Consider the following 26350-nt stretch of genomic DNA (forward strand, 5'->3'; position numbering starts at 1 on the left):
GGGATAAAAGCCAATATATGAGAAAGTTGGAGAGAATAAATATTGTGCAAATTAAGTATAAATGTTGTCTTTTTTCCCCCTGTATTTTAAAAGATGTCCTACTTGGGATGAATATATTAAGCCATAGTTGCAATTTCCAACCCAGGCACAATACTATCTTAGCCCTTGATTGCATCCCCTCCCCATCCATCTACATTGACCGGCGTCAAGCCAAGAATAAGAAGAAAGAAAGAAAGAAAAACGAATGTTGAAGTTTTTTTTACAAAATTTAATTTTATAATCTCATTCTAAGTTCTCAGTCCTATTTCTTTCTTCTTCTTTCTTTTACTGCTTAATATGGCCAACCATCTATAGCTCCATGATGTATTTCCAGGGTTGACTCTTTTTCTGCTGAAGATCTAAAAGCCAATCCAAGAACAGGCTCCAAAGGTCAGTAGACGCCATTGGCATAATCTTGCAATATGGATCAGAATTCTCCCTGTACTCCCTTTACTTCAATGTGAAATACCAGGATCCAGGAATTGCATTAGTCACCCAGAGATCAGATCCTATCTTCTTCCAGGTCTTCATTGACCAGGAATGCTGAGGTACAGAAGAATCCAAGATTTAGTTGGGGTTGTTTTCATGTTCCACTATTTTATCCACTGAATTCTGCTCTGCCCATACAGCCGCATCCAGATATCCAAGCTCAAATAGCCTGTCAAGAACATAATCTTCTGCTGGCTCCAATGCCCACTTAAAAAGCTGAGAAGTATAAAATAAGTAATGCTTTTGGTGCTTCTTTCTAAAATATGAGAATGTAAACAATGGTTTGAATTATTAAGGAATCACCTCTCTGGGGCTAGCCCTATTCTCTGGGTTGCAATCTGGACTAATCCCAATTCCTTTCAATCCCAATCTATCAGCTGGGAAAGCACAAACACGAACCTGCAAATCAAAATAACCATGAAAAACCTGCCACAACTGGATAAATTTTAAGTGCAAAAGCTACACATCAAACTTTAAAGTATTTTTCATTTTAGCACTGTCAAAGAAGAAACTTCACTAATATTTAAAAATAGTCTCATCCTTTTCATAAACCATCATGTTTTTCTCCAACAGTCCATCTTCAGTTCCCATCCAAGTTCTATGTACTTCATCAAGAATGCATTGGATTCAGAACCTGTTACGATCCATTTGTCCCACATTGGTAGTATGGGATGCTAATGTGAGATATCCCACATCGGTAGTATGGGATACTGTTGTGTGGTATATATGTGCTTGGGTTCCCTCCCTCTAACAGTTAGCTTTTAGGGGTGAGTTCTCCTAAGGCACGTATCAGAACTGTTAGCGTAGGGGTATTTCTGTCTTTATACTTAGATTAAGGTTGCTGATCTGTAATATTGTGTTAGAACCAGTGCTCCTTACTTAAATAAGGGCACATATGTCTTTTCCATTAATTTTAATAATAAAAGAACATGTCTGGCCGAATGGGAGTTATGTTCTTTGACTTCCAGTTCGAACCAGATTTTCTTCTTTTCTCTCTCTCTTTCTTCCACCTTTCTACCTCTCTCTATGCGACTGATCTCAGACAAACAGAACTCCAAGGCAGGCCGAATCATAACATGGTATCAGAGCCACTCGAATCTGCCTAGATTTCTGTCTGCCTAGATTTCTATTCTCTGCGCACCCTATCTAGGGTTTCTCTTGATTTTCCTGCATTCAACTGGAGATAAGGGAAAGGGCTGAAAAGGAGTGATCGCCCTCTCCCCTTGGAGGTTTCTATGCCTCCAGTCGTGTCTTGTGTGGTCGGTTGCTGTGGTTTCTAAGATCGCCCTCCCCTAATCGATGAAGAGAAGAGGGCCGATCTGTGTGGTGTAGTGGCTGTCTTGTGTGGACTGATTTTCTGCTCGTGTGGTTGTTCCTTCAGTGATAAGGTAAGAGATTTCTGTGCATGATTTCTGTTGTGGATCAAATAGGAAGTATGTTTCAGATCATATGCTGGGGTTTCAGACAGTAGTGTGCTAGGGTTTATGCTGTTTTTGTGTATTTCGAAAGAAGAGTTGTGATCATATAGTGGTGAGATTTCAGGTAGTCGTAGGAGTAGGGTTTGTGGTGTAAAGAGTACACTTTTCAGCAACAAGTGTTGAAATCAATGTGACGAGTGTGATCTAGCCGTGTGCAGTGTGCAAAACTCAGTGGTAATAGAATTCAGCAAGTGTGCAGAATCGGTGATAACAGAATAGGAGATAACAGTGATTGTAAACCTAATGTGATGGTGCCTACAGACTACCTGAATGTTTAGATGGCCTCTATTAAACTAGATTGAGAGAATTATGTGCCTTGGGCTAAATCCGTCGAAGTCTTTCTGAAGGCAAAGAAGAAGGTAAAACATATAAGAGAGGAGAAACCCTCCACTGACTCTCACGAGTATGAAGTCTGGGAGCAAGAGGATGCTCAGATCATCACATGGTTATGGAATAGTATGGAACCCAGGATTAGTGTAAACTTCATGTTTCTTGACACTGCCAAAGATGTGTGGGACCATGCGAAGAAATTGTATTTGGGTCAGGACAATACAACCAGAGTGTATCAGCTGTATCAGGAGTACTTTAATCTGCAACAGGGCAATCAGAGTCTTGAGGAGTACTATACCAGTATGAGAAACATACGTAATGAGTTGAATGTCTATCACCCTCTCACTTCTGATGTCAAGATTCAGCAACAACAAAGAGAACAACTTGATGTGACTAGATTTTTGGTGGGACTGAAATCTGAATATGAACCAGTACGGGCTCAGATACTAGGAGGATCAGCTCTCCCCTCTTTAGAAGAGGTATTTGCTCAACTCCGGAGGACTTCTATTGGATCTACTGAGAATTCTAATATCTCAGATAGATCTGCTTTTGCTGTGTTGAGAGGCCGTGGTGCTAGAGGTGGAGCTCGGGGAGCTCAGTCTGGCCGTGGTGGTAGTAGTGGTTCGGTGTATGGCCGAAGTGGCAATGGTGGGCCTACTTATAATCGTGGTGGTGGTCGTACTAGGGGCAGAGATTCAGGAGGAGGTCTACATGGAGCAACCTCCAGGGTTTGTTGCTCAGAGGGAGGATGGTAAGGTGTGCAGACTAAGGAAGGCTATATATGGGCTTAAACAGTCTCCTCGAGCATGAATTGGTAGGTTCAGTGAGGTAGTAAAGAAGTTTGGTATGAAACAGTGCCAAGTTGATCATTCTGTATTCAGTCATGACTCTCCAGGAGGAAAAATACTGTTGGTAGTGTATGTAGATGATATTGTTATTACCGGGAATGATAACATGGGTATTGATAGGCTGAAGACTTATCTACAGGATCATTTTCAGACAAAGGATCTTGGTAAACTAAAACATTTCTTGGGGATAGAGGTAGCAAGATCTAGGTATGGTATTAATCTGTGCCAGAGGAAATATGTGCTTGATTTTGCTGGAAGAAACAGGCTTGTTGGGTGCTAAACCAACTAAAACACCTATGGACACAAATACTAGGCTAAGCAGTGACATGGGTGAAGTGTTTGAAGACCCTGACAGATACCGACGACTTGTAGGTAAACTGAACTACCTAACCATTACTAGGCCAGACATCTCATTTGCGGTTAGTGTGGTGAGTCAGTTCATGCAGAAACCTCTGATTCCTCATTGGAATGCAGTTCTGAGAATTGTGAGGTATTTAAAAGGGGCTCCAGGTCGCGGTTTGATATACAAAAGTGGCGGAAAACTTGAAATAGAAGGGTATTTTGATGCTGACTGGGCCGTTTCTATGTCTGATAAGCGGTCTACCACAGACTATTGCACTTTCCTGGGAGGTAACCTGGTGACATGGAAAAGTAAGAAGCAAACAGTCATGGCAAGAAGTAGTGCAGAAGCAGAATATAGGGTTATGGCGCATACTGCTTGTGAATTAGTGTGGCTAAGGAACCTTCTACAGGAAGTAGGGTACAACATCAATACTCCAATGAAGCTCTATTGTGACAATTAGGTTGTAGTTCATATTTCTTCTAATCCGGTGTTTCATGAAAGAACCAAGCACATTGAGGTTGATTGTCACTTTGTGAGGGAGAAGGTGCTGAATGGAGAGCTAGACACCGCATGTGTTAATACAAGAAACCAGTGGGCAGACTTATTTACAAAAGGCTTGAGTCGGGTTAGAGTGGACTACATATGTAACAAGCTGAGAGTATATAATATATACTCACCAGCTTGAGGGGGAGTGTTAGCATAGGGGTATTTCTGTCTTTATACTTAGATTAAGGTTGTTGATCTGTAATATTGTGTTAGAACCAGTGCTCCTTAAATAAGGGCACATATGTCTTTTCCATTAATTTTAATAATAAAAGCACATGTCTGGCCGAATGGGAGTTATGTTCTTTGACTTCCAGTTCGAACCAGATTTTCTTCTTTTTTCTCTCTCTCTTTCTTCCACCTTTCTACCTCTCTCTACGTGACTAATCTCAGACAAACAGAACTCCAAGGCAGGCCGAATCATAACAAGAACCATACAACCAATATCGTTGTTTTCAAAACTTTATAATTCATCTTTGAAGCTACTTAATGCAGTTCACTTCCACTGGTTTCAAACCCATGAAATAGGTATGCATATTACTGACCAAGATCAAATGTTAAGACATGAAACAAGTAAATGAATTAGAGAACCAATTTGTGTTTATACTAAGGAGATCAACCATGAAATCTATCTTTCTTTTGAGATAACCATAGAAAATTTTCATATGGTGTTCATTTATCTAGAGAAAGCATATGATAGAGTCGCTAGAGGGATTAGATGGTAGGTCTTGAAAGAAAAAAGGGTCCTAAATAGGTATATAGACCTAATTGCGGATATGTATGAGGGTGCAAAAGATGAGTTTGGCAGAAATGAGTGGAAAAAGTTGTAAGGCCAACTATGCTGTATGGAGCAAATTGTTGGGAGTTGAGAAACAAAGGAGAATGCCTCAAGAGGATGGGATGGCTTGAAGAGATAAAAATAAAGGGGGATTGGAAATAGGGAATATACAAAGGAGAAACACTGCTTTGCTAGGGAAGTTGTGGAGAATACCTCAAGAGAGACAAGTTATGGGCAAAAGTCATCGCGAGTATACATGGTTGGGATATTAAATTTAGGGATGCAGGAGCATTGGCAAGGGCAAACCGAGCATCTCAATAAAATCCTACCACTTTTCCTTCCTTTTATTAGATATAATCTTTGGAGTGGCAAATGGTATTAAATTTAGGGAACACAAATGGTTGGGATCTTCTCCTCTAAAAGAACAATTCTCTTCTCTTTATGCCCTAACTTTCTTTGAAAATGAACCTATATCCAAGTTCCTTGTTTCTTCAAATTCTAGCAATGGCATAAGCTGGGACTTAGGATTCAGGAGGGGTATAAGAGACTCTAAGCTTCAACGTGTGATGAGTGTGCTCCAATTATTGGAGGAAGTATCCCTTGATCCTTCTAAACTGGATGGTCGAATATGGACTTGTACTCCCTTTGACTCCTTCTGCTTCATTCTTTAGAGCTCTCCCTCCATTAGTTCTTTGCCTTATTTCCCAACTAAGGAGATCTAGTGCAAACCTATTCCTACTAGGATTGGTGCATTTTATTGGGAAGTGGTCCACGAAAAGATTAATACTTGTGATGTGTTTCAAAGAAAGCACAAAAAATGGAGTTTATCCCCACACTAGTTTGTCTTCTGCAAAGCTAACGGTGAGACTGTTTACCACTTACTCATTTCTTGTAATTTTACTGCATCTATTTGGGAATGGTTCCTCTCTTTCTTTGGATGTAAGTCGAATTCTCCAGTTGATGTGCAAAGCCTGTTTGTTCCAACTTTCTTTCCGTGCCCAAATAAGAGGGGAAGATAAATGTGAAGATGCATTAATGCGACAATGTTATGGACGATATGGGAAGAAAGGAATTCAAGAATTTTCATGGAAAAAGAAAGAAGCAAGGAAGGATTGATTGAAATAATAATGATCAGGGTTTCCCATTGGATAAAGTCTTTAAACATCTTCTCTAGTGTTACTACAGATGACATCTTTAGAAATTGGAAGGAAGTGGCAACTTCTACTCCAAACAAGACTGGTACTATTTATCTTTGGTCACCAGGGTTTATCAAGCTCAATTTTGATAGTGGAAGCATGAGAAACCCAGGACCATCAGGAATCGGTGGTGTATTTAGGGATGAAAAGGGCAGAGTTATTGCCCTATATTCAGGGCTGATTGGGGAGGGAGATTCTCTCAGAGTTAAGGTTCTAGCAATGATGGAAGGAGTGCAAAGGGAGGACTTTGAATGTAAGGAAATTAATAGTGGAAGGGAACTCACAATTGGTGGTAAACTGGCTTTGAAGTGAGGAAATGAAGATGTGGATCTATAATAGTGAGAAGAAAAAGTTCAGGTGGTTAACAAGGTATATGGAATTCTCCTTCAGTTGGTGCAAGTGTAGTGCCAACTCCTTTGCAGATCATTAGCCAAACAAGGGGTGGGTCGACAAGATCTATTATGGGCACAATAAGAAAGGGGTGTTGTCAAGAGGAAAGATAAGCTCTTTTATCTCTCACTGTCTTTATATATACATTTACTCTTTGTACCATTCCATTTTCCTAATCTTAATGAAAGTTTACAGTTATTGATAAAAAAAAGAAACAAAACGCCCAAAAAAATGTGTAGAAGAAATGCATAAGCTTAGATGGATGAGTGGAAAACTAGAAAAAAATTGGGGTCACAAATAAATTCATTCAAAGGAACCTAGGAGTAGCTCAAATAGGTGATAAAATGAGATAAATTAGACTAAGATTGTTTGGCCACATGCATAGAAGACCATTGACAGCACCTATTAGAAGTGATCTATTGCAAGTTGAAAGGGCTAGAGGGACTAGTGAGTTAGTTTTCATTTGTTTGTGTAATGTTTGGGGCATCTTATCAGATGTTTCGTTTCTCATGATACCTTGTCCAAAAGTGTGAAGTGCCAATAATTTTTGTTAACTCCAAGTTTTGCCATTTCTAGATACATTAGTTTTGAGGTGTACTGGTAAAATTGCTCATTACATGTTTTGAAGGTGGTAACTGGCAATTTGAGCAGTAAATGAATGACTTAGTAGCATTCAAATCCATTTAAAATCCATTCAGAATGTTTTTGTTTTTTTTTTTTTTTTGATAATTGAAATCCATTCAGAATGTTGACAAGTGATTGAGAAGCTTCCAAGAACAATTTGGGTCTTGCACATTACTTAGTGATGAATGTGGAAGCAATCATTTGCTTGGACTTAACACAAGGAAGTGCTTTAAGATAGGACCTCATGTTTTGAAAATTTGGATGTCATCATTCGGATTTCAAGACACTTAGCAAGATATTCCAATTTCTTGTTTCTTCTAGGAAAATAGGATATAGAAGGATTTCCCATTTTGTACTACTAATAAGAAACTAAGAATTAAATAATAATGCCAAATAATTCAAAATTATCTCAAGAAATACCGTTTGGGATGCAGATGTTGGTGGCATAAATAAGGTCAAACCCCCATCAATGCAAAGTCGATTACGGAACATAGTCGCAGGCCTTGGTGCAAGATACCTGCAGTCATTAGCTCAACTTCATCAACTATGTAGCATATAGAATTGCAGAAGATAAAGTCAAGCATTACATACCCTGGGATGAAGGAGGATGTTACAACTGCATCAATGAGATCCTCTCTGGAATCAAATTGATCCACGAGTAAGCCCCTCGGCCTCCAAAGTATCTGGGTTACAGCAACTACAGCAAAAAAAATGATAAGGAAATTTACATAAAAAGTCAAGAAAAAGATCAAAATTATAGGCTTTCTGTGTGCTTGGTTAAGTGTAAAAGGGCTTTCAATGGTGTCCAGATTTTATCTTTTTTGCAAGCTGGACCTTTCTTTCACTGATTTCTCAGGTCTCTTGTATATTCCCAATGTACAGCTCCTTTCTTTTGCAATATAATACCTTACCTTCTTCAAAAAAAAAGGAAAAAGAAAAGAAAAACAACAACTATTCTCAGATACAAATAGTCTCCATTATTCTACTGATTATAAATAGGAGATATATTCTATATTCAGGCATTCAGTAACTGCTCCCATATGATTTAAGCAATATTATTGACTCGTAGTTAACGTTAAACTACTAACTAGAATGAAGTACCTTTAGTTTATTTACAAACAACAATGCCAAACACCCAAAGACTTGAGACTTTTAAAGAGAACAGATAAGATAATTCAATCAAGTGCACAAATCTTTGAACAAGTAGATGTTATAATTTGGTTTAAGTATAACCTATGGTACAGTACCACAATACAAGTATAACAACTCACACGCTAAATTGTTTTGTAAAATGTACTTAATATAATTAAAGGAAAAGTAAATGGTACAGGTTATAAGACATTATATCTCTTACAGTACATTTTCTATGTCATATGATATTATCGGTTTTTCTTTTTTTTTTTGGCGGGAGGCAATAATGCAATATTATCTAAATGCTATAGCAATCACCAACACCATACAAATAGTTTATGTAAATATTCAATCATCACAATATGTCCACAAATAAGCAACTGGACTACTTAAAAAACGTTTTCCTTGCACGCCTAATGGAAATTGCTTGTAGGTAGAGGCGGGAGGCATAAGCCTTTGTCAGGATGAGGCGTACGCCTCAAGCCTCGAGGCGGGAGGCATAGCTTGAGGCGTTAAAAGGTGTAAACCTCAAGTATCAATGATTCTTTAGCGTATATATATATATATATATATATATATATATATATATATATATATATATATATATATATATATTTGATGCAATTTTATAGTTCAAAATATATGGAAGAAACACTTCAATAATTTCGAGCCAAATAAATAAAAAGTAAAATGAAAAACCAATAGGGGAAATCAAGTTCTATTAGTTTCTCGTAGTGTTTTAGGAGAGTTCAATGCAAAAAGGGCGAATCAAGCTCTTAGTTTCTCTTGGATATATCAAGTGAGTTTTCTTATTATTATAAATCTAATATTCCAGGTTTGTTATTTTTCTCATTTCTTTTCCTAATGGATTTATTTTCTTTTTATTGATTTTTTTCCATAGATCAAATTAACTAAGTTAATTAATTTTATTCTTAAGCTTTGAGGCTTACACCTCACCTTTTTGGGCCATTACGCCTCAACTACACCTTTAGACTTTTAAAACCTTGTTCTAAAGGTGTCACATAAGTACCTTATGACCATGTTCTATCATACAGTCCTTCACAATGAAGTAAACAGTATGGACCCAAGAGCCATACATCCAACAACCCCCTTTTTGAAAGAGACAAGGTAACTATTTCATTAATAAAGGAAACAGAATATACAATATGCCCTTTGTATGAAAAAAGACAAGGTAACTATTTCATTAATAAAGGAAAAAGAATATACAATATGCCCTTTGTATGAAAAAATACCGCGTACAGTGTAGATAACACTGATGTGGACCCCCCACTGCTGTGGTCCCCACTGTGTTCGTATGGCAGCATAGCATATGTTTTGTTTGTTGTTATTGGTAGTTATTGGTATTTATTTCAGTTTATTAGTTTATTTGCCATGTAAGCAATAAGGGCAATTCAGCCATTTTACAATTCTCCCACATATATAAATCCCTTCGTGTGCTTCTTCTTTTCTCCCTCTCTTCTTTTCTTCTGAAATCTCTCCTTCTTTTTCTTTCGAATTCAAGACTGATTGTAGTCTTGATCGACTACTTGGTATTAGAGCAAGGATTAGGGCTTCTCATGTGAGTCTGATCCAGCCAACCACATGAGAGTTGCCTAGGGCTGGAAGATTAAGAGGATCCCTTTTCTGCTGATTCTTGGAGGTTATCAGAGACTGTAGCAACTGTCCAAAGAGTGGATTGTGTTCTTGATAATCAGGAAGAATCAGAGGAAGATAAAGAGTCCAAGATCAGTTTCTTTATCAAGACTGAAGGTGGCGATCAGAATTTCTGTTCAAAACCTAAAACTGGTTGCAGAGAAGGAGGTCTTATGTTAGTCTAATTAGATTGACTACATGAGGATTTCTTAGGTTTAGAAGTTTTTCAACAAAGGAGGATCGGCTGATTCTTGGAGGCTACTGGTAGTGTGCGGCTACTACTAAGAAGATTGTAGAAGGCTGGGAGAGTTCCAGTAGTCAGGAAGAATTAGAAAAGGCTTCGGATCCCCAAGATTAGGGTTCTGCATCAGACAGAAGGTGGCGACCAGACATTTTCTTTCATAAAGTAAGTTTTTTTTGCTTGAGAATAACCTTGAAAGAATCATCTTGGTCTATTCTGAGAGGTGAGGCTGGAAAACCTTTTTTTTTCTTTCTAGGGTTTTGAGAGAAAACCCTAAAATTCAGAACTGTTGTTGGTTTCAGATCAGTTTTTGAACTGGCTTCATACAGAATTCTGTTTTTCCTTATTCTTTGGAAGACCTAGGCCGGCTGTTATCAGTTGTTTAGGTGCTGTTTTCTATTACATTAGCTTCAAAAGTTTTTTATTGTTAATTCTTGACCAAGAATGGAGTTCAAGAATCAGGGGGAAGGTGTTTTTGGGACTAGCAATTCTGGTAACATGTCTGAGAATGCCTTTCAGATTACAACTGTGAAGTTTCATGGATCCAACTACTTAGAATGGGCTCAATCGGCCATGATGGCCATTGGGGGTAGAGGAAAACTCAGCTACTTGTTGGGAGATGTGAAAGAACCAACTAAGGAGGACCAAACGTATACCAAATGAGTTCAGGAGAACTATTTGGTTATGACATGGCTGTGCAACTCTATGCAGCCACATATCAGCCGGAACTATTTGTGGGCAAAAATAGCCAAGGAAGTCTGGGATGTCATGAAAGAGACTTATTCCCAACCCCTTAATGTTGCTAGGGCCTATGAATTGAAGTGGGAGGTTAATAACCTTAAGCAAGGAGAGAAACCAGTCTCGGTTTACTTCTCTACTTTGAAATCTTTGTGGCATGAAATTGACTCATAGAAACACTTGAGTGGGAAAGCCAGAAGGATGCATAGACTCATAGAAAGCAAGTTGAAACTAATAGGGTTTTTGAATTCCTAGCTGGTCTAAATCCTGACTATGATATTGTGAGACAGCAAATACTAACAAGGACAGTGTGACCTTATCTCAAGCCTACTCCTTTGTGCATAGCGAAGAGACTAGGAGAAAGGTTATGATGTAGCATCAGCCCTTCCCACCAGCCTTGGCAGCAGTTAAACCTAAGTCCGGGGGTGATATGGAGAGGGATATAAAGAAGGAAGATAAGCAGGATCTAGTGTGTGACATTGCAAGAAACCTAAGCATACTAAAGACACATGTTGGAAGCTGCACCTTCATCTAGTTCCAGCAAAACTGAGGAACAAAAGAGGTAATGCCCATATGGCTGTTAATACCGATTCTGCATCCTCATCGGGCACAAAAGGCACGCCCCTAGACACCTTAGCTGTTGTTCGGGCTGCCCTAACTCAGTTGGAAAAGGAGGTTGGGAATTCAGATCAATCAGTTCAGCCATCATCAGCTCCTTCCACATCAGCCTTTGCTCATTTAGGTACTCGGGCCTCAGCTTACCATGCTTCAACTCCAGGTAACACTGAACATTGTTGGGTAATAGACTCAGGTGCATCTGACCATATGACTAGCTTACCATCACTGTTCACTACCTATCACTTATCTTCTGGTAGAGATAAAGTGTCCATTGCTGATGGTTCCCTTGTTCCCATTTCTGGCAAGGGAGACATCAAGTTGTCTAATACCATTTCCTTATCTTCAGTTCTGCATGTTCCTAAGCTTGATACTAACTTGCTTTCAGTCAGTAGTATTACAAAACATCAGAATTGTTCAGTAACTTTTTTCCCTGACCGATGTATTTTTCAGGACTTGGAGACAAGGAAGGTGATTGGGACTAGCCGTGAGACGAATGGGATTTATCTGCTTGGAGAGAGTTCTCATTGGGAAGATCGTGAAGATAGGAAGTCTTTTGTTTCTCAGTCTGTTAGTCAGGTTATGCTTTGGCATAATCGGTTAGGTCATTTATCCTTTCGATCTTTGAAGAGTTTATTTCCAAATTTGTTTGAGTCTGTTCAGATGTCAAATTTGAGATGTGAGAGTTGTGAGCTTGCAAAGCATTGTAAAACATCTTATTCCTTGAGTAATAAAAGAAGTAGTAATTCTTTTGATGTTGTGCACACCAATGTTTGGGGCCCATATCACATCCCTTCTATGGGGGGATACAGATATTTCTTGTTGTTTGTTGATGACTATACCCGTTTTTCTTTTTTTTTTTTTTTGATCAATAACACTTTCATTAAATCATCAATATAAGATTTACAAGAGGAAGACAAACACACTTATCTTCCAAGAGCAGCAAAGAACCTCAAGAAAAGGAAAAAAAGAAAGAAAAAAAAACACTATAGTTACAGCTTAGCCCAAAACAATGAATCCCTTTCTGCCCCTTGTTTAGCTAAACCGTCAGCTAAGGAATTAGCCGATCTTTTAACCCGTGTCTTAACTTCCATCTCCCGCACCAGCCACTTGAATTTCCACCTCTCATTATTGTACTTCCATAAGCTTGCCTTGTGACCCCAGGTCATCTCCCTTCAATTATGAGTTTCCTGATGTTCAACTCCTTAGCTTTCTGGACTCCTTCCATAACTGCAAAGATCTCAGCTCTAAGGGAGTCACCCACTCCAATTGGGCCTGAGAACATGGCAGAAATGACCCCATTTTCATCCCTAAAAACACCCCCAATCCCCGATTGTCCCGGATTTCCCCTACAACACCCATCAAAGTTTAATTTCACCCCACTTGGTCTGTGTGCAAATTGGAATTTCACCCCACTTCCTCAACATGTCATCCACAGTGTAATCTGTGAAAAGCTCCAAAGATTTCAGCCACTATACCGCCCTAATATGTATGATAGCCCTCAGATCTGCTGCTCCTCTCTGAGCTTCTGAGAATATCCTGGAGTTTCTTTCTTCCCAAAGTGTCCAACATACTGCAGCCCTTAGTCCTCTCCACATTGTCCTTCCCCTTTTTATCCGCCACCTGAAAAAAGAAGGGGAAAAAAGGCCTTGCAAGTCTGATGGAGGATTCTAGCTACATCCAAATAGGGAGAAAGCCCATTCCCAAATTGACCTCGCAAAATGGCAAGACACCAGTAGGTGAAAACCAGTCTCCCCATCCGCTTTACAAAGAACACACCACTGAGGTGACAAACAAGTATTGGGTCTCTTCTTTTGGAGTAGATCACCAGTGTTGATTCTTTCCAGATAGGCTTCCCAACAAAAACTACCAACTCTAGGAGGTATTGCTCTGCACCAAACCTCATCAACAAGAAAAGGGGGGAAGGTAGGACTGGTGGACTGACTTAATACTTTGAAGAAAGAAGCACAAGAAAAGATGTTGTTGGGGGTAGGTGTCCAAATTCTAGAATCCACCCTAGTGGGGTCTAAGACAACGTTATCAAGAAGTGCAATAAGGCTCGAAATACTGTCGAAATCTGAGTCCCTCAAATCCCTTCTTAGACCCAAGTTCCACCCAATCCCAAAAGTGGAAGAGGATGGGGTGGTGAAAGACGAGATTGGCTCATTTTTCAAATCAGAAAGAGCATACAAAGAAGGAAATTGATCCTTTAGAGGGGCACTCCCCACCCAGGTTTGTTCCCAAAATTTTATAGAGTTACCGGAATTCAAATCATACCTGATATTAGGGGAGAAAACTGGTAGTACGTCATGAATGGCTTTCCAAGGATAATTGCTTGTGGTCCTAGCTCTGATTCCAGCGTCCCATCCATTATGCTCCAGCCCATGTATACTTGCCATTATTCTAGCCCATAGCTTTTCCTTCTCCATAGGGAATCTCCACAACCACTTTCCCAACAGAGTCATATTCCTTCTCCTAATACTCCCAAGCCCCAAACCACCACAGGTCTTACTCCTACAAACTATCTCCCAGCTAACTCTATGATCACTCTTCTCCTCTCCCGGCTCCCACAAGAAATCTCTCATTAGCTTCTCCACTCTGTTAGCAACTTTCACTGGGATTTTAAACACCGACAGGAAAAAAATGGGTAAGTTAGCAAGCGTGGCCTTAATAAGTGTAATTCTCCCACCAAGAGAGAGGTAGTTCTTTTTCCAGGAAACCAGTCTCTTTTCAAACCTTTCCACCACCGGGTTCCAAAAGCTCTCTCTCATGGGATTATCACCTAAAGGCAACCCTAAGTAGTTAAAAGGCCACCCCGAGACTTCACACCCCAGCACTTCAGCACTCTCCCTGATTTCTCCCTCCTCGAAATTCACCCCCACTACACAGTTTTTCCCAAGGTTAACCTTCAAGTTGGACATTTGCTCAAACAGTTGTATCAACGACTTCAAGTTCTTGATAAAGCTCACATTACCGCCTTCACAAAACAGAATCGTGTCATCAGCAAACTGCAAGTGAGTGAGAGGGGTTTCCACCCTCCCAACTCTCCAGCCTCTAATGAGCCCCCTAGAATCTGTTCTGTGAATCAGTTTCCCCGAAACCTCCGCAATTAGAATGAACAAGAAAGGAGAAAGGGGGTCTCCTTGTCTTATACCCCTACTGGCTAGAAAGAAATTTACCACTGTCCCATTCACTAGCACTGAATAATGACAATTCCGGACACATCCCATGATCCACTTACACCATCTAGCCCCAAATCCAAATTTAATCAAAACTTTCCTCAAGAAGTCTTAGTCCACTAAGTCATAAGCCTTTTCCAAGTCCAACTTACAGACCACTCCCTTCTTCTTATCCCTCTTAAAGTTCTCCACACTCTCATTAGCAATTAAAACTGACTATACCCGTTTTTCTTGGGTTTACCTTATGCGTTCTCGAGATGAGGTTCCAGGTCTGACCGAGATCTTTCGTCAGATGATTTTAACCCAGTTTGGGGTCAAAATCAAAATCTTCAGATCCGATAATGCGAAAGAATACTTTACCAAGCCATTAGCCTCTTATCTGCTTGATCATGGGATTATTCACCAGAGTACTTGTCCTTATACACCACAACAAAATGGGGTTGCTGAGAGGAAGAATAGGCACATATTGGAGGTGGCTAGAAGCATTATGTTTAACTCCAATGTGCCTATTCGTTTCTGGGGCGATGCTATTCTTATAGCAGTGTATCTCATTAATCAAGTTCCTTCACGGGTTCTTGACATGAAGCCTCCATTTACCCTTCTATACCCCGATACAGAATTGTTTACTGTTCCCCTTAAAACCTTTGGTTGCACTTGCTTTGTTCAGATTCTTGGACCTCTTCGTTCCAAATTTGATCCTAAGGCTTCCAAATGCATTTTTCTCAGTTATCCACAAACTCGAAAGGGTTATTGCTGCTATGAACCTACTTTTGGGAGGAGATTTGTCTCGATGGATGTTACTTTCTTTGAGGAGGTACCCTATTACCCTAGGGTTTCTCCTCAGGGGGAGAGTAGTGAGAATGAGGTTAACTCATCAGAAGTTCCTTTACCTGTTCCATTGAGTGATGAGGGATATAATGGGGAGGGTTGTCAGAGGTGTCAGGATTTGAGAGGCTATCACAGGCGGTGGAGGCAGGTTGATTTCGGTCATCAGCAGTCCAGGCTAGCCCCAGTTCCTTCTGCGGATCCAGATCCAGGTACCACAGTCCCTTTTCAGATCCAGGTCCCCCTGAGATACCTTCCACTATTGCTACTTTACCTCCTTTGGATGACCTTGACCTCCCCATTGCAGTCTGTAAAGGCAAACGGCATTGCCCCACATCCACAGCTCACTGCATTTCCTAGTTTCTGTCCTATGATCTTGTCCCCCTCTTACAGGTCCTTTCTCACATCCATTGCTGATATTCCTATTCCCAAAACAGTGCAGGAAGCCTTGTCAGTTCCTGAGTGGAAAGATGCAATGAAGGTTGAAATGGATTCCCTTCTGAGGAATAATACTTGAGAGCTAGTTGACCAGCCTAAAGGAGAGAAACTGGTTGGATGTAGATGGGTATTTACTGTGAAACATAATGTTAATGGTTCCATTGAAAGGTATAAGGCCCGGTTAGTTGCAAAGGGATTTACTTAGACTTATGGTATAGACTACTTGGAGACTTTTGCTCCAGTAGCAAAGATGACCACTATTAGAGTTTTGCTATCCCTTGTAGCCAGTTATTCTTGGCCCTTATTCCAGATGAATGTTAAAAATTCCTTCCTCAATGGAGACTTATAGGAAGAAGTCTACATGTAAGTTACCTCCTGGATTTTATGATGCAGAGACAGGTAAGAAGGTTTGCCGGTTGAATAAAGCCTTGTATGGACTAAAGCAGTCCCCCAGAGCCTGGTTTGATAGATTCAGACAAGCCCTTGAAAAATTCGACTATGTACAGGCCCAGTCAGACCATACATTGTTCATTAAAAGAGTGGACTCTTCCTTGACTTTGCTTGCTGTATATGTGGATGATATTGTAGTGACAAGGAATGATAACAGTGAGATTGAGTCACTTAAACAACTCCTTCATCAAGAGTTTGAGGTGAAAGATCTGGAAGAGCTACGATACTTCTTGGGTATTGAGGTTGCTAGATCTAAACATGGGATTTTTATTTCTCAAAGGAAGTATGTTCTAGATCTATTAGAAGAAACTGGAAAGTTAGGTGTTAAGCATGCAGATACACCTATTGAACAGAATCACAAGATCAATGCAGAGGGTGGAGAGCCTCTTGAAGACAAAGCTATGTTCCAACCGTTGGTTGGAAAACTCCTCTATCTTTGTCTCACATGACCGGACATCAGTTATGCAGTCAGCGTTGTCAGTCAATATATGCACTCTCCTAGAACTACTCACCTCCTTGCAGTTGAGAGAATATTAGCATACTTGAAGAGATGTCCAGGTAGAGGTATATTATTCAAGAATAATGATCACATGAAGATAGAGGTCTATACAAATGCTAATTGGGCTGGGAGTGTTGATGACAGAAGGTCTACCTCTGGATATTGTGCCTTTGTAGGAGGTAACCTTGTCTCCTGGAGGAGTAAGAAACAAAGTGTTGTTTCTCATTCTAGTGCTGAAGCTGAATATAGATCTATGGCTAATGGTGTGGTTGAAATCCTATGGCTGAAGTCATTATTTGAGGAGTTGGGTATTGCTTATGAGAAGCCCTTAATGTTGTATTGTGATAATTAGGCTGTTATTAATATAGCTCATAATCCGGTACAGCATGACAAAACTAAGCATGACTAATGTGGACCCCATTGTGTTCATATGGCAGCATAGCATATGTTTTGTTTGTTGCTATTGGTAGTTATTGGTAGTTATTTCAGTTTATTAGTTTATTTTCCATGTAAGCAATAAGGGCAATTCATCCCTTTTACAATTAGTCAACATATATAAATATTAAGAGTGGGTTGGCAGATCTATTGATCAACCCTCTCTCTCTTTTCTAAATCCCTTTGTATGCTTCTTCTTTTCTCCCTCTCTTCTTCTTCTTTTCTTCTGAAATCTCTCCTTTTTCTTTCGAATTCAAGACTGATTGTAGTCTTGATCGACTACTTACAGTAAAGAGAAATGGGGTTAATGTTGGGAATATTAGATACTATCTTAGGGAATAGATCTTTTTTTTTTTTTTGGAATCTTAGGGAATAGATCTTTAAATTGTCTCTTTTTGTAATTTGAATAGACAGCCCTTTATCCTCTTTGAGGACTACTTATCCTTTTTCCCATGCATATTCTTGTTTTACAGGATAATAAGTGCTCCAAATAAGAGAGAGAGAGAGAGAGAGAGAGAGAGAGAGAGAGAGAGAGAGAGAGATCTTCATCTGTACTATATCCAATATTAGTGTGACAAAGAACAAACATGTCTGAGAGAAGAATGGTGCTTGAATATACCTCCCTCAGATTCAGAAGACGTAATGATAGAGATGAGGCAAGATAAAAGTGAAGTCTATATCATGTAAACTAAGAAACACTTTTCATTACTAAATAATGTCAGATATAATAGAAATTATATTTATGAGTAATGTCAATGATTATAAGAAAAAGGAAATAATCAGAAAAGATAAAGTAAAAGGAACTTACCACGGACCCTCCCATTGGACCTAGTATGAACATCATCTGGCAAAAACTCATCAAGAACACCCCTAAGAACAGCCTGCACATAGAAGCATGGATCAAATTAGATACCTGATTTATTTTCAGGCAACAGTATTGGAATTCCTTTGTACAAAAATTGTTTTTTTTTCTTTTAGATAAAATGGTAACTATATTGGTTATGTATCACAGGAGCTATGAACTGAGATCCACACACATACACAGCCAAAATAATTTTCAACCATAGATCTGCCACTATGATTCCTTGATACCTGCAAATGCCTACCATACTGGTTTTCAACACAATGCATACCCAATACAACACCAAAACTGCATGAACTCTTCTAGAAATACTCTATAGCATTAACACTTTTGAAATATATAACATGGTATGCTTTTAGAAACGTAATTAAATTTGGCAGGACATATGTTTTGAGAAATGATATCTAGCTTAAAAAACTAGACATAGAAGCATGGCATAAGCATATTATATAGTATACTCATCCTGTATCCATATCCTTGATTTTAGGAAATGGAGTCTTAGCATCCATGTCTGGGTATCATGGGATCCACCTATTTTTTACATGTAACCAGCCAAAGGCTTTTTTTTTCTTTTTTTTGATAAATCAGCCAAAGGAAAATTTTGTCCAAACAATTTTCTGTAACAAGAATACTTCGGGTATTTTATATTCCACACATGCACATATTCTCTATTGATATTGAAATAGGGTTGATAGGGTTGTAATTCCAATTAAGCATATAGAGAAATCTTACAGAAGTCCATCCAGTAAAATTTTACTAAAATCCCAAAACCACATTATATCTTGTCTCCTCTGTATGATTTCTTGCTTTTCTTTCGTAGTTTCCTGGTCTCTAGTTTTACAGTCATTTTATCAATAATAGAAAACATTTTATTAATGACCATTAGCAAAGGTACGAAACAGGAAAGGGGAGAAGTAAGCTCTATTCTTAACCCTCCCAATAGAGAGCACTCAGGATTACAACAATGCCCAAAAAAACGATCCCTTCCCACCCCTTGCTTAGAAAGTGTATCAGCAAAGGAATTAGCACTTCTCTTCATTCACTGCAGTTTCATTTTGAAATCCTAGGTCAGCCACTTAAACTTCCTTTTTTTCATTAACATAATTCCAAAACCCATTTTCCTTCTTTTGCAACCAGCCTATCACCAATTTTAAATCACCTTCAATAATCAGTTTTCTAATGTTCAGCTCCTTTGCTCTTTGTATACCTTCCATTGCCGCCAATACATCTGCCCTGAGTGAGTCATCTATCCCAATAGAACCTGAAAATAAAGCAATCATTTTCCCTTCCTCATTCCTGAAAACTCCTATGCCTGAAGGATCCAGGCTTCCTTCACTACTTCCATCAAAGTTCAACTTAGTGAATCCATTAGCTGGTGGAGACCAAGAGGGGATGATCATGGTTTTGAGGGGGCTGAATTAGCCACTTCCTTCCAATTTCTAATCAAAACATCTGTGGAAATATCCTCAAAAAAAACCAGAGACTTCACCCACTGTACCACTATGATAGTGATAATTATAGGCATCTTTACTTCTTTCTGATAATTTTACAGTGTTGAGGCCTCAAAGTTGCTGGATTGGGAGTAGGCCATTAGATTACTTCCAATAATAGCCTATAATTTAGTTTCTTCTAAGCCATTCATTTAGGCCCAATCATACAAGTAGGATTAAATTGTTTAATTAAAGCCTAAGTGGTAGGGAAGAAGTTCTACAAGGACAAAAAAGTCTGAGAAAGGTCGTTGCTGTCCAGTTCTCCTCCTCCGGAAGAGGGAGTGCCAACGTTCTCAGTAAAATCATAGCCAGTGGATGAAGGCACAGGATCGGTGAATGTTGATGACGATGCAGCGAGCGTGAAAAGGCCTGTGGAGGAGAAGCTTGAGAAAGGGGTAGGTACTCCTAATACCCATATGCTCTTGGTTGAGAATGCAGTGGAGCATGATAGAAACAAGTTCAGAGGAGGAGGGGCTAGCAGTAGGAAGAGGAAGGCCACAGAGGAAGTGGGAAGGGGAGACAAGGAAGTAATAGTGTTTAACAGGAAAGGAAAAGTTGGGGGACCTGTAATGGAAACGGAAGGAGAGAAGGGAGGAGAGGAGGAGAGGAGGAAAGGGTGTCCAAAGAAAGAGAGGGCGGAGAGAGAAGGAACAGAGAAGGGGGAAGAAAGGGGACAAGGGGACTTAGAAGGGCTTTGCAAGGGTAGTTTAGAGATTAACACAATGGTTGAGAAGGAGGTGGAAGTGGGCAAATCTCTAGGTCTGTTTTTCTGGGGAGGGGAAGATTTCAGAAGAAAGGCTATTGAGCAGTTTGAGAAGGTCAGGAGGGAAGAGAAGAATAAGAGAGCAGAAATTCTAGCAAAGAACAGAGGTTGAGATGCAAAACGGGGTGAGGAGGAGTTGGGAGAGGATCTGTAAGGAGACAAAGCTCAAATTGCATCAGGGGCCAGGTAGGGGGTTAAGGATGAGGGTTTGAGTTGGAAGGTTAGGGGCTTGAGGGAGAAAATGAAGAATAGTGACTAGGTTTGGAGTCAGGCAATACAGTCCAGAGGCAGCTCTGTTACAGGAAACAAATCTGGATTTCCTCAATTTGAACCTGAAGTAGGAGATTTGGGAAAGAGGCAGCAGGAAATGGTTGGAATTGGATGCTAAGGGTTTTTAGGGGGTGTGGTCTTGTTATGGGACCCTGGGGTATACAGGAAGAAAGGTGAAAGGTTGACAGATTGCTGTGGTTCTGACAAAGGTCTAGAGTTTTATCCCCCTAACTGTGTGCAGGGCCGTTTTGAATGAGAGAAACAGGAGTCAGTTCAAAGGCGATCAGATTATTTTTTACTAGTTCAGTTGGTGATCCCTGGTTTTGAACAGAATAGAAGATCAGATTTGGGGGAGATCTTTTGGAATGTTCTTGAAATACAGAATTGTATCAGCGATTAGATTGTATTTTTTGGTCATTAGCTGTTCTATTTTGGTGAGGTGCCATCTTGTCACCTCTTAACCTGTGTCCTGTTTTCTTACTCCTCAAAAAAAAAAAAAGTAAACAGCAGGCCCTAAATTAGTTCAAAATAAGGTTGAACCCTCAATCACAGCTTATTAAATTTTTAGTTGAGATAAACTGACCTGCAGTAAAGCCCACTTCATTGGGTGACAGGCCATATGTTTAAAAAACAGTTGGGTTCATGTTAATTAAGAGAGGCCCACCTAGAGATCTTCAAGTCCAGCCCCACCTGCCTTAAGCCAGTGGGGTAACACATAGCACCCAAGGAGAAAGGGGGTGAGAAGTTATCTAAGCACCTCTATCTTCTATAAAGCCCCTATCCTAGGTGGGGCTAATGCCATTCTATTAACCAAAGTTTGAAAAACCAAAGAAGAAAAAATAAAAGGAAAAAAAGGGGAGGTGTGGAGAACTAAAGAAGAGGAACAAAGATTTCCAGCCTAAGACTGTGAAGGTAGGGATAAAGATAATTTCCTTTAATCTCTTCACTATTACATCCATACAACCTCCCCTACAAGGAGAATTATGTTTCCCTTGTTTTCTATCTATCTTACACTCTCTATTTTTTCTTTTCTTACTTGTCTCTACATAAAATAAATAAATAAATAATCCTATATAGAGCAGGCAGCCATCTACACTCCAATCGACCAGTCATGCTGTCACCCAGCAAAATTTCCAGGTCCATTTCACCCCTAAACTGCTCAATAGAAGGAAAAAATATTGTTTACCTGGTCAGTGAATTGGTAACCAAGTTGGTTGAACTGCTATCTATTTGACCCAGTCAACAGGTCAGACATTTATTACCTTGTTTTATTCTTTTTGTATTTTTGTCAATTTTTCTCAGTTGTCATACTTACTTTTGTTTAATATGAGGAATTTGATAATATTATAGACATGCTAAATTTTTCTATAATTTTTTATTCTTTCTATATTCTTATATTCTTATTTAATTTTTGACATCACAGGTTGACCCCTTTGACTCGGGAAGTTGAACCACTAACCAACCACTCAGATAAAAAAGTGGCTTCATTTCTAAGTTGGTTTTAAAAACATTTTCATGAAAATTGGCTGATTATGGCTCCTTAGACAATATTAATTTAATGCTATATAAGGGAGAAAACCATCTATAACCTCACTCATAAAACTTGGCCAAGAATGGTTCCCTATATCTTATTAATTTTAAAATCTCTACAAAATCTTGATTCTATGTGGTGGGTGAGAGGGGGGGGGTAGCACTTACAACCTTGTCCGTGAAACTTGGCTAACTATGATTCCTACATGGTTGTTATAGATAAAGTGGTCCATTTATTTACTCCTTATAGTTTCTCCAAACTAAAGAGGAATATACACTAGGGTTTTCTATTCAAAATTCTGCAACTGAATTATACTTGGTTGAAAAATCTCCTGTCCCTTTGCTGGCTCTATTTGGGATTGGTTTCTTTCACTTTTTAGTTGTAAGTGGAACACCCCTGCTTGCTTGGAAAGGTTGTTTAACCCTTCAATTCATAGTTGCACTATAAGGAGGGGAAGAATATTGTGGAGATGTACTAGGGCAGTGGTGATTTGGACAGTATGGGAAGAAAGAAATTCAAGAATTTTTGAGAACAAGGAGACTATGATAGAAATCATAACCTCAACAGTGGCTCATTGGGTCAAGACCATGAAACTCTTCTCAGACTTCAAGGTAGAAGAATTTTTCAGATCTTGGGGAGCAATATCTGGTTCATCCTCTAGAAGACAAAGAGAATTGATGGCCTGGTCACCCCCGATTACTGGCTGGATGAAGTTGAATTTTGGTGTAGTAGTGTGGGCAATCCGGAGCCCTCAGGAATTGGAAGGGTCATTGGGGATGAAGAAGGAAATATACATGCAATGTTTTCAGATCCAGTTGGATAAGGAGATGCAGTTACAGCAGAATTCTTAGCAGCAGTTTATGGGGTTGAAAAAGCCAAAGAATTGGGTATTAGAAGATTGATTGTTGAAGGGGACTCGAAGGTTGTTGTGGGATGGTTGAAAAAGAGGGTAGGGGTGATTTGGCACCCAAGGAATGATTTCAGATGCTTTGAATAGCTCTCAAGAGATATGAATACTCAAGTTGTTGGTTAGAATATCTGCAAATTGTTTGGATGATGCACTAGCCAAGCAAGGGGTTCAAAGACATATTATGTATTAGGCATAGTTGTAATATCTCTAGGTGGTTTTTTGTTTTTTGGTTCTCTGGTTTTCACGCTCCTACATCAAAATCAAAAGGTTTTCTCTGACCCGTACCAAAGATGTAAATAAAGGAATATCTATGTGATATCTTGAATGAGACTTGCCAAAATACTAAAAAAAAACTAGTTATTAGTCTAATTAAGTTAATTGTGTTATGCAAAAAATTAATCAAAATTTTTTCGACTAACATACAGATACATCTTTAAAGCTCTTTGTTCACTATTAGGCTTCTAAATTGAAAGCTGAGCATCTTTAAGATCAAAATATTATAGAAGCTATAAGGTTTTGAAAATTTTGAACATCAAATGGAAGTCATTTCTTGCAAGCAATAATATTAGTGTGTACATACTCCTATAAGTACAAATTTATTGATAGTTAAGAAAGTAGCTTACAAGGTCCAAAGCAATACTCTCTTCCAGTCTTCTTTTTCAATGACCACTGCTACCTATAGCCAATTCTACAGCCATCGGGTAGGTTATTCAGAGGACACTACCCAACTAAAGTATGTATTATTCGAAGGAACAGCCTTAATTTTTTTGTCATATCAAAAAGCAAACTGAAATGACGAAGAGATAATTCAAAGCCACTAGTTCTATTTATCCGTGCTGAAACAACAGCCCATGGTTTCCAACACTGCCAGATTATACATTAATAGAATCAGTTACTTTAATAACGCTACTAACTCATTTTCAGAAAGCTATGCTACCAGAACACCACAGAGGCAAGCAACACCCATGTCAAAGTCGAACACTTCACTTGAATACAATGCTACATCCAAGTTGCACTTCTGTTGTACCAGCATAACATAGATTTAATCTAGGTGGTTGATTAATATAAAGCAATGACCAACATATGCACCAGTGGCAACAAGTCACTGTTCTTACTGGGTGCAAATTTAAGGCTTTAACAAGGTGAAGATTAAATACATCCATTTGTACAGGCTACACCTAATTGACCAACTTGACCAAAAGAGTGCTTTTCTCAGAACATACAAATTTTCAACAGTTGTACAATATAATGTGAATGTTGAGGATTATGTGTCAGTCACAGACTCACAGGTAAAGATATCTTGTTTAACTAATGGTGGAAACACATCCCTTTCTCCAGAAAGGAGGAAAGATGATACGCAATACAAATAAAAATGTAGCATGAACAAGAACATAACAGTACTATTGTACTATTAGATTATCCTTATACCCCAAGGCGAAATGCAGTTCCTCTAAGACGGCAATCTTCAGCCAGTAATTTGGTAGCTTTTAGGGCCTCTTGCATGCTGCTTCCAGAGGCAATCACCACACAGACAATAGCACCAGCTGAGGAACCAGCTAATGGTGTGGTTTCCTGAATCATAAAGAAAGAAAATAGATTCTAAGGAGCAGGATAATAAATTTCCTGTATGAGTAATGAACAATGTAATTGTAAGTAACAAAAGTTACAAAACCATTTGCGGAAAAGCAGTGTTACATCAACCAAGGACTGTAATAAGTGGATGAGTGTCCATGTCACATGTGTTGGATTCCAACACTCAATGGATTCTTCATGGACACTCCAACATAGCATTTTCCTTTATGTTGTTGCATATATGGCACAAATGAATAGCCAATAAACACAATCAATTCCATTTTTTCTAGAAAATAGCAAAGATAAATTCTGAACTTTTTGTATAGATATGTAATGCTACAATTGGAAAAAAAAAATGTCTACAAGTCCTTGCTTTTCTTTCTTGCTAAGTCAGTCTCAGACACATGTTGGATTTTGATTCATGCGTCCATATCCATGCAACACTGCTGAAAAGACACAGAAAGACAAATTTCCTTTCCTGTTGAGTGTTGACTCAAAGGATTATTTATTGATAATTTGATACTGAACATCTCTTAGAAACCTAACATCTGGGTATTAACTATTGAACAGTCGAATACCACCCTGTAAGGACTTCCTTGTTTTGGATAAATAACAGAATGATTTTCATTCAGAAACAAGGATTACAAGTTAACCCAATAGGGTTACAAGATCAGAAACTGTAAAATAGCAATAATCTAACCAAAACTCAGTAGCATAACACTGTAAGGGCTAATTATAGATAAAGATATCACATTTTAACACGAAATGGCAATTCCCCCCAGTCTACAAACGTGGATATGGCTATACATATGATGTATTTCAAAATATATTCACTTGATACTCCTCATTTGTCCCCAAAAAAAGGCATAAAATTAAACCTGATAGTTTCATTTTTTTTTGGTAAGGTGATAATTTCAAATTACACCATCCAATTCATCAAACGAAACTACCTTTCCAAAAACAAAATCTTCAAATGAAATAAATAGTACTAAATCAAAGGGCACAAATATAGAATTTCCAGATGAAACAGCCTACCTTTATATATCCTTTCTCTATAAGGAACTGAGCAACACCTAGATGATAAGGGAAGAGAAGTCCAGCAGCAGAGAAGCTAAACCCAGGGCTCGTAATCTGTCTACGATCCCTCTCCGCCTTCACGTCCTTCACCCGCTGCTCCCAAATGATCGCCGGTTCAATTGTGTCCTCCACAACCGTCGCAATTCTCCCCCTCCGCCCCGACAAGTACGCCTCCTGTTTCGAATTCTCGGCGTCTCTGAACATCGTAACTGGGACCGAAACAGAATCTCCATCTCCATTAGAGTTACTCCTCCTTATAAACCTCGACGCTAGCCCAAGGAAGAGCTCTCCCGTGGCCACCGCGAAGGATTTCTTCTCAGAGACTGGCGAATCGCTGAGCCCATTCTTCTGATCCGAATTCGCAGAGAAATTGAGGATATGGGTTCGAGAGAGGCGTAGTCTACTGTTCGCATTAGGGTTTGAGGGAAGGAAGGAATGGGGTTTGGAATTGGAGAAGAGAAATGAGAGAGAGCCCAGGGAGGCCATTACTGACCTCGAGGAAGATCCGCTGGGCTTTAATGGCATGTTCTTTTCTTCCCTCATTTATTCAGTCTTTCATTTTTTCTTGATTCTTTTAAAAATTATTTCATTGGCTTTTGCCGGGAGAAGAAAC

At 39.2% G+C, this 26350-nt stretch overlaps 1 protein-coding gene across 1 annotated transcript; it reads right to left on the reverse strand.

Annotated features, from left to right (window-relative positions):
• On the reverse strand, window positions 1-26350 carry LOC104590906 (Acyl transferase/acyl hydrolase/lysophospholipase superfamily protein). Its single transcript, XM_088896296.1, has 7 exons — window positions 25696-26350; window positions 24517-24660; window positions 18071-18143; window positions 7650-7755; window positions 7479-7575; window positions 832-927; window positions 1-744 (listed from the first exon to the last, which is right to left on the reverse strand). Exons 1-7 carry the CDS (start codon window positions 26278-26280, stop codon window positions 607-609), a joined length of 1239 nt encoding a protein of 412 aa, XP_088752422.1. The 5' UTR covers window positions 26281-26350; the 3' UTR covers window positions 1-606.

Source organism: Nelumbo nucifera, chromosome 1 (assembly GCF_055504915.1).
Source record: "Nelumbo nucifera cultivar China Antique chromosome 1, China Antique-T2T, whole genome shotgun sequence".
NCBI lineage: Eukaryota > Viridiplantae > Streptophyta > Magnoliopsida > Proteales > Nelumbonaceae > Nelumbo > Nelumbo nucifera.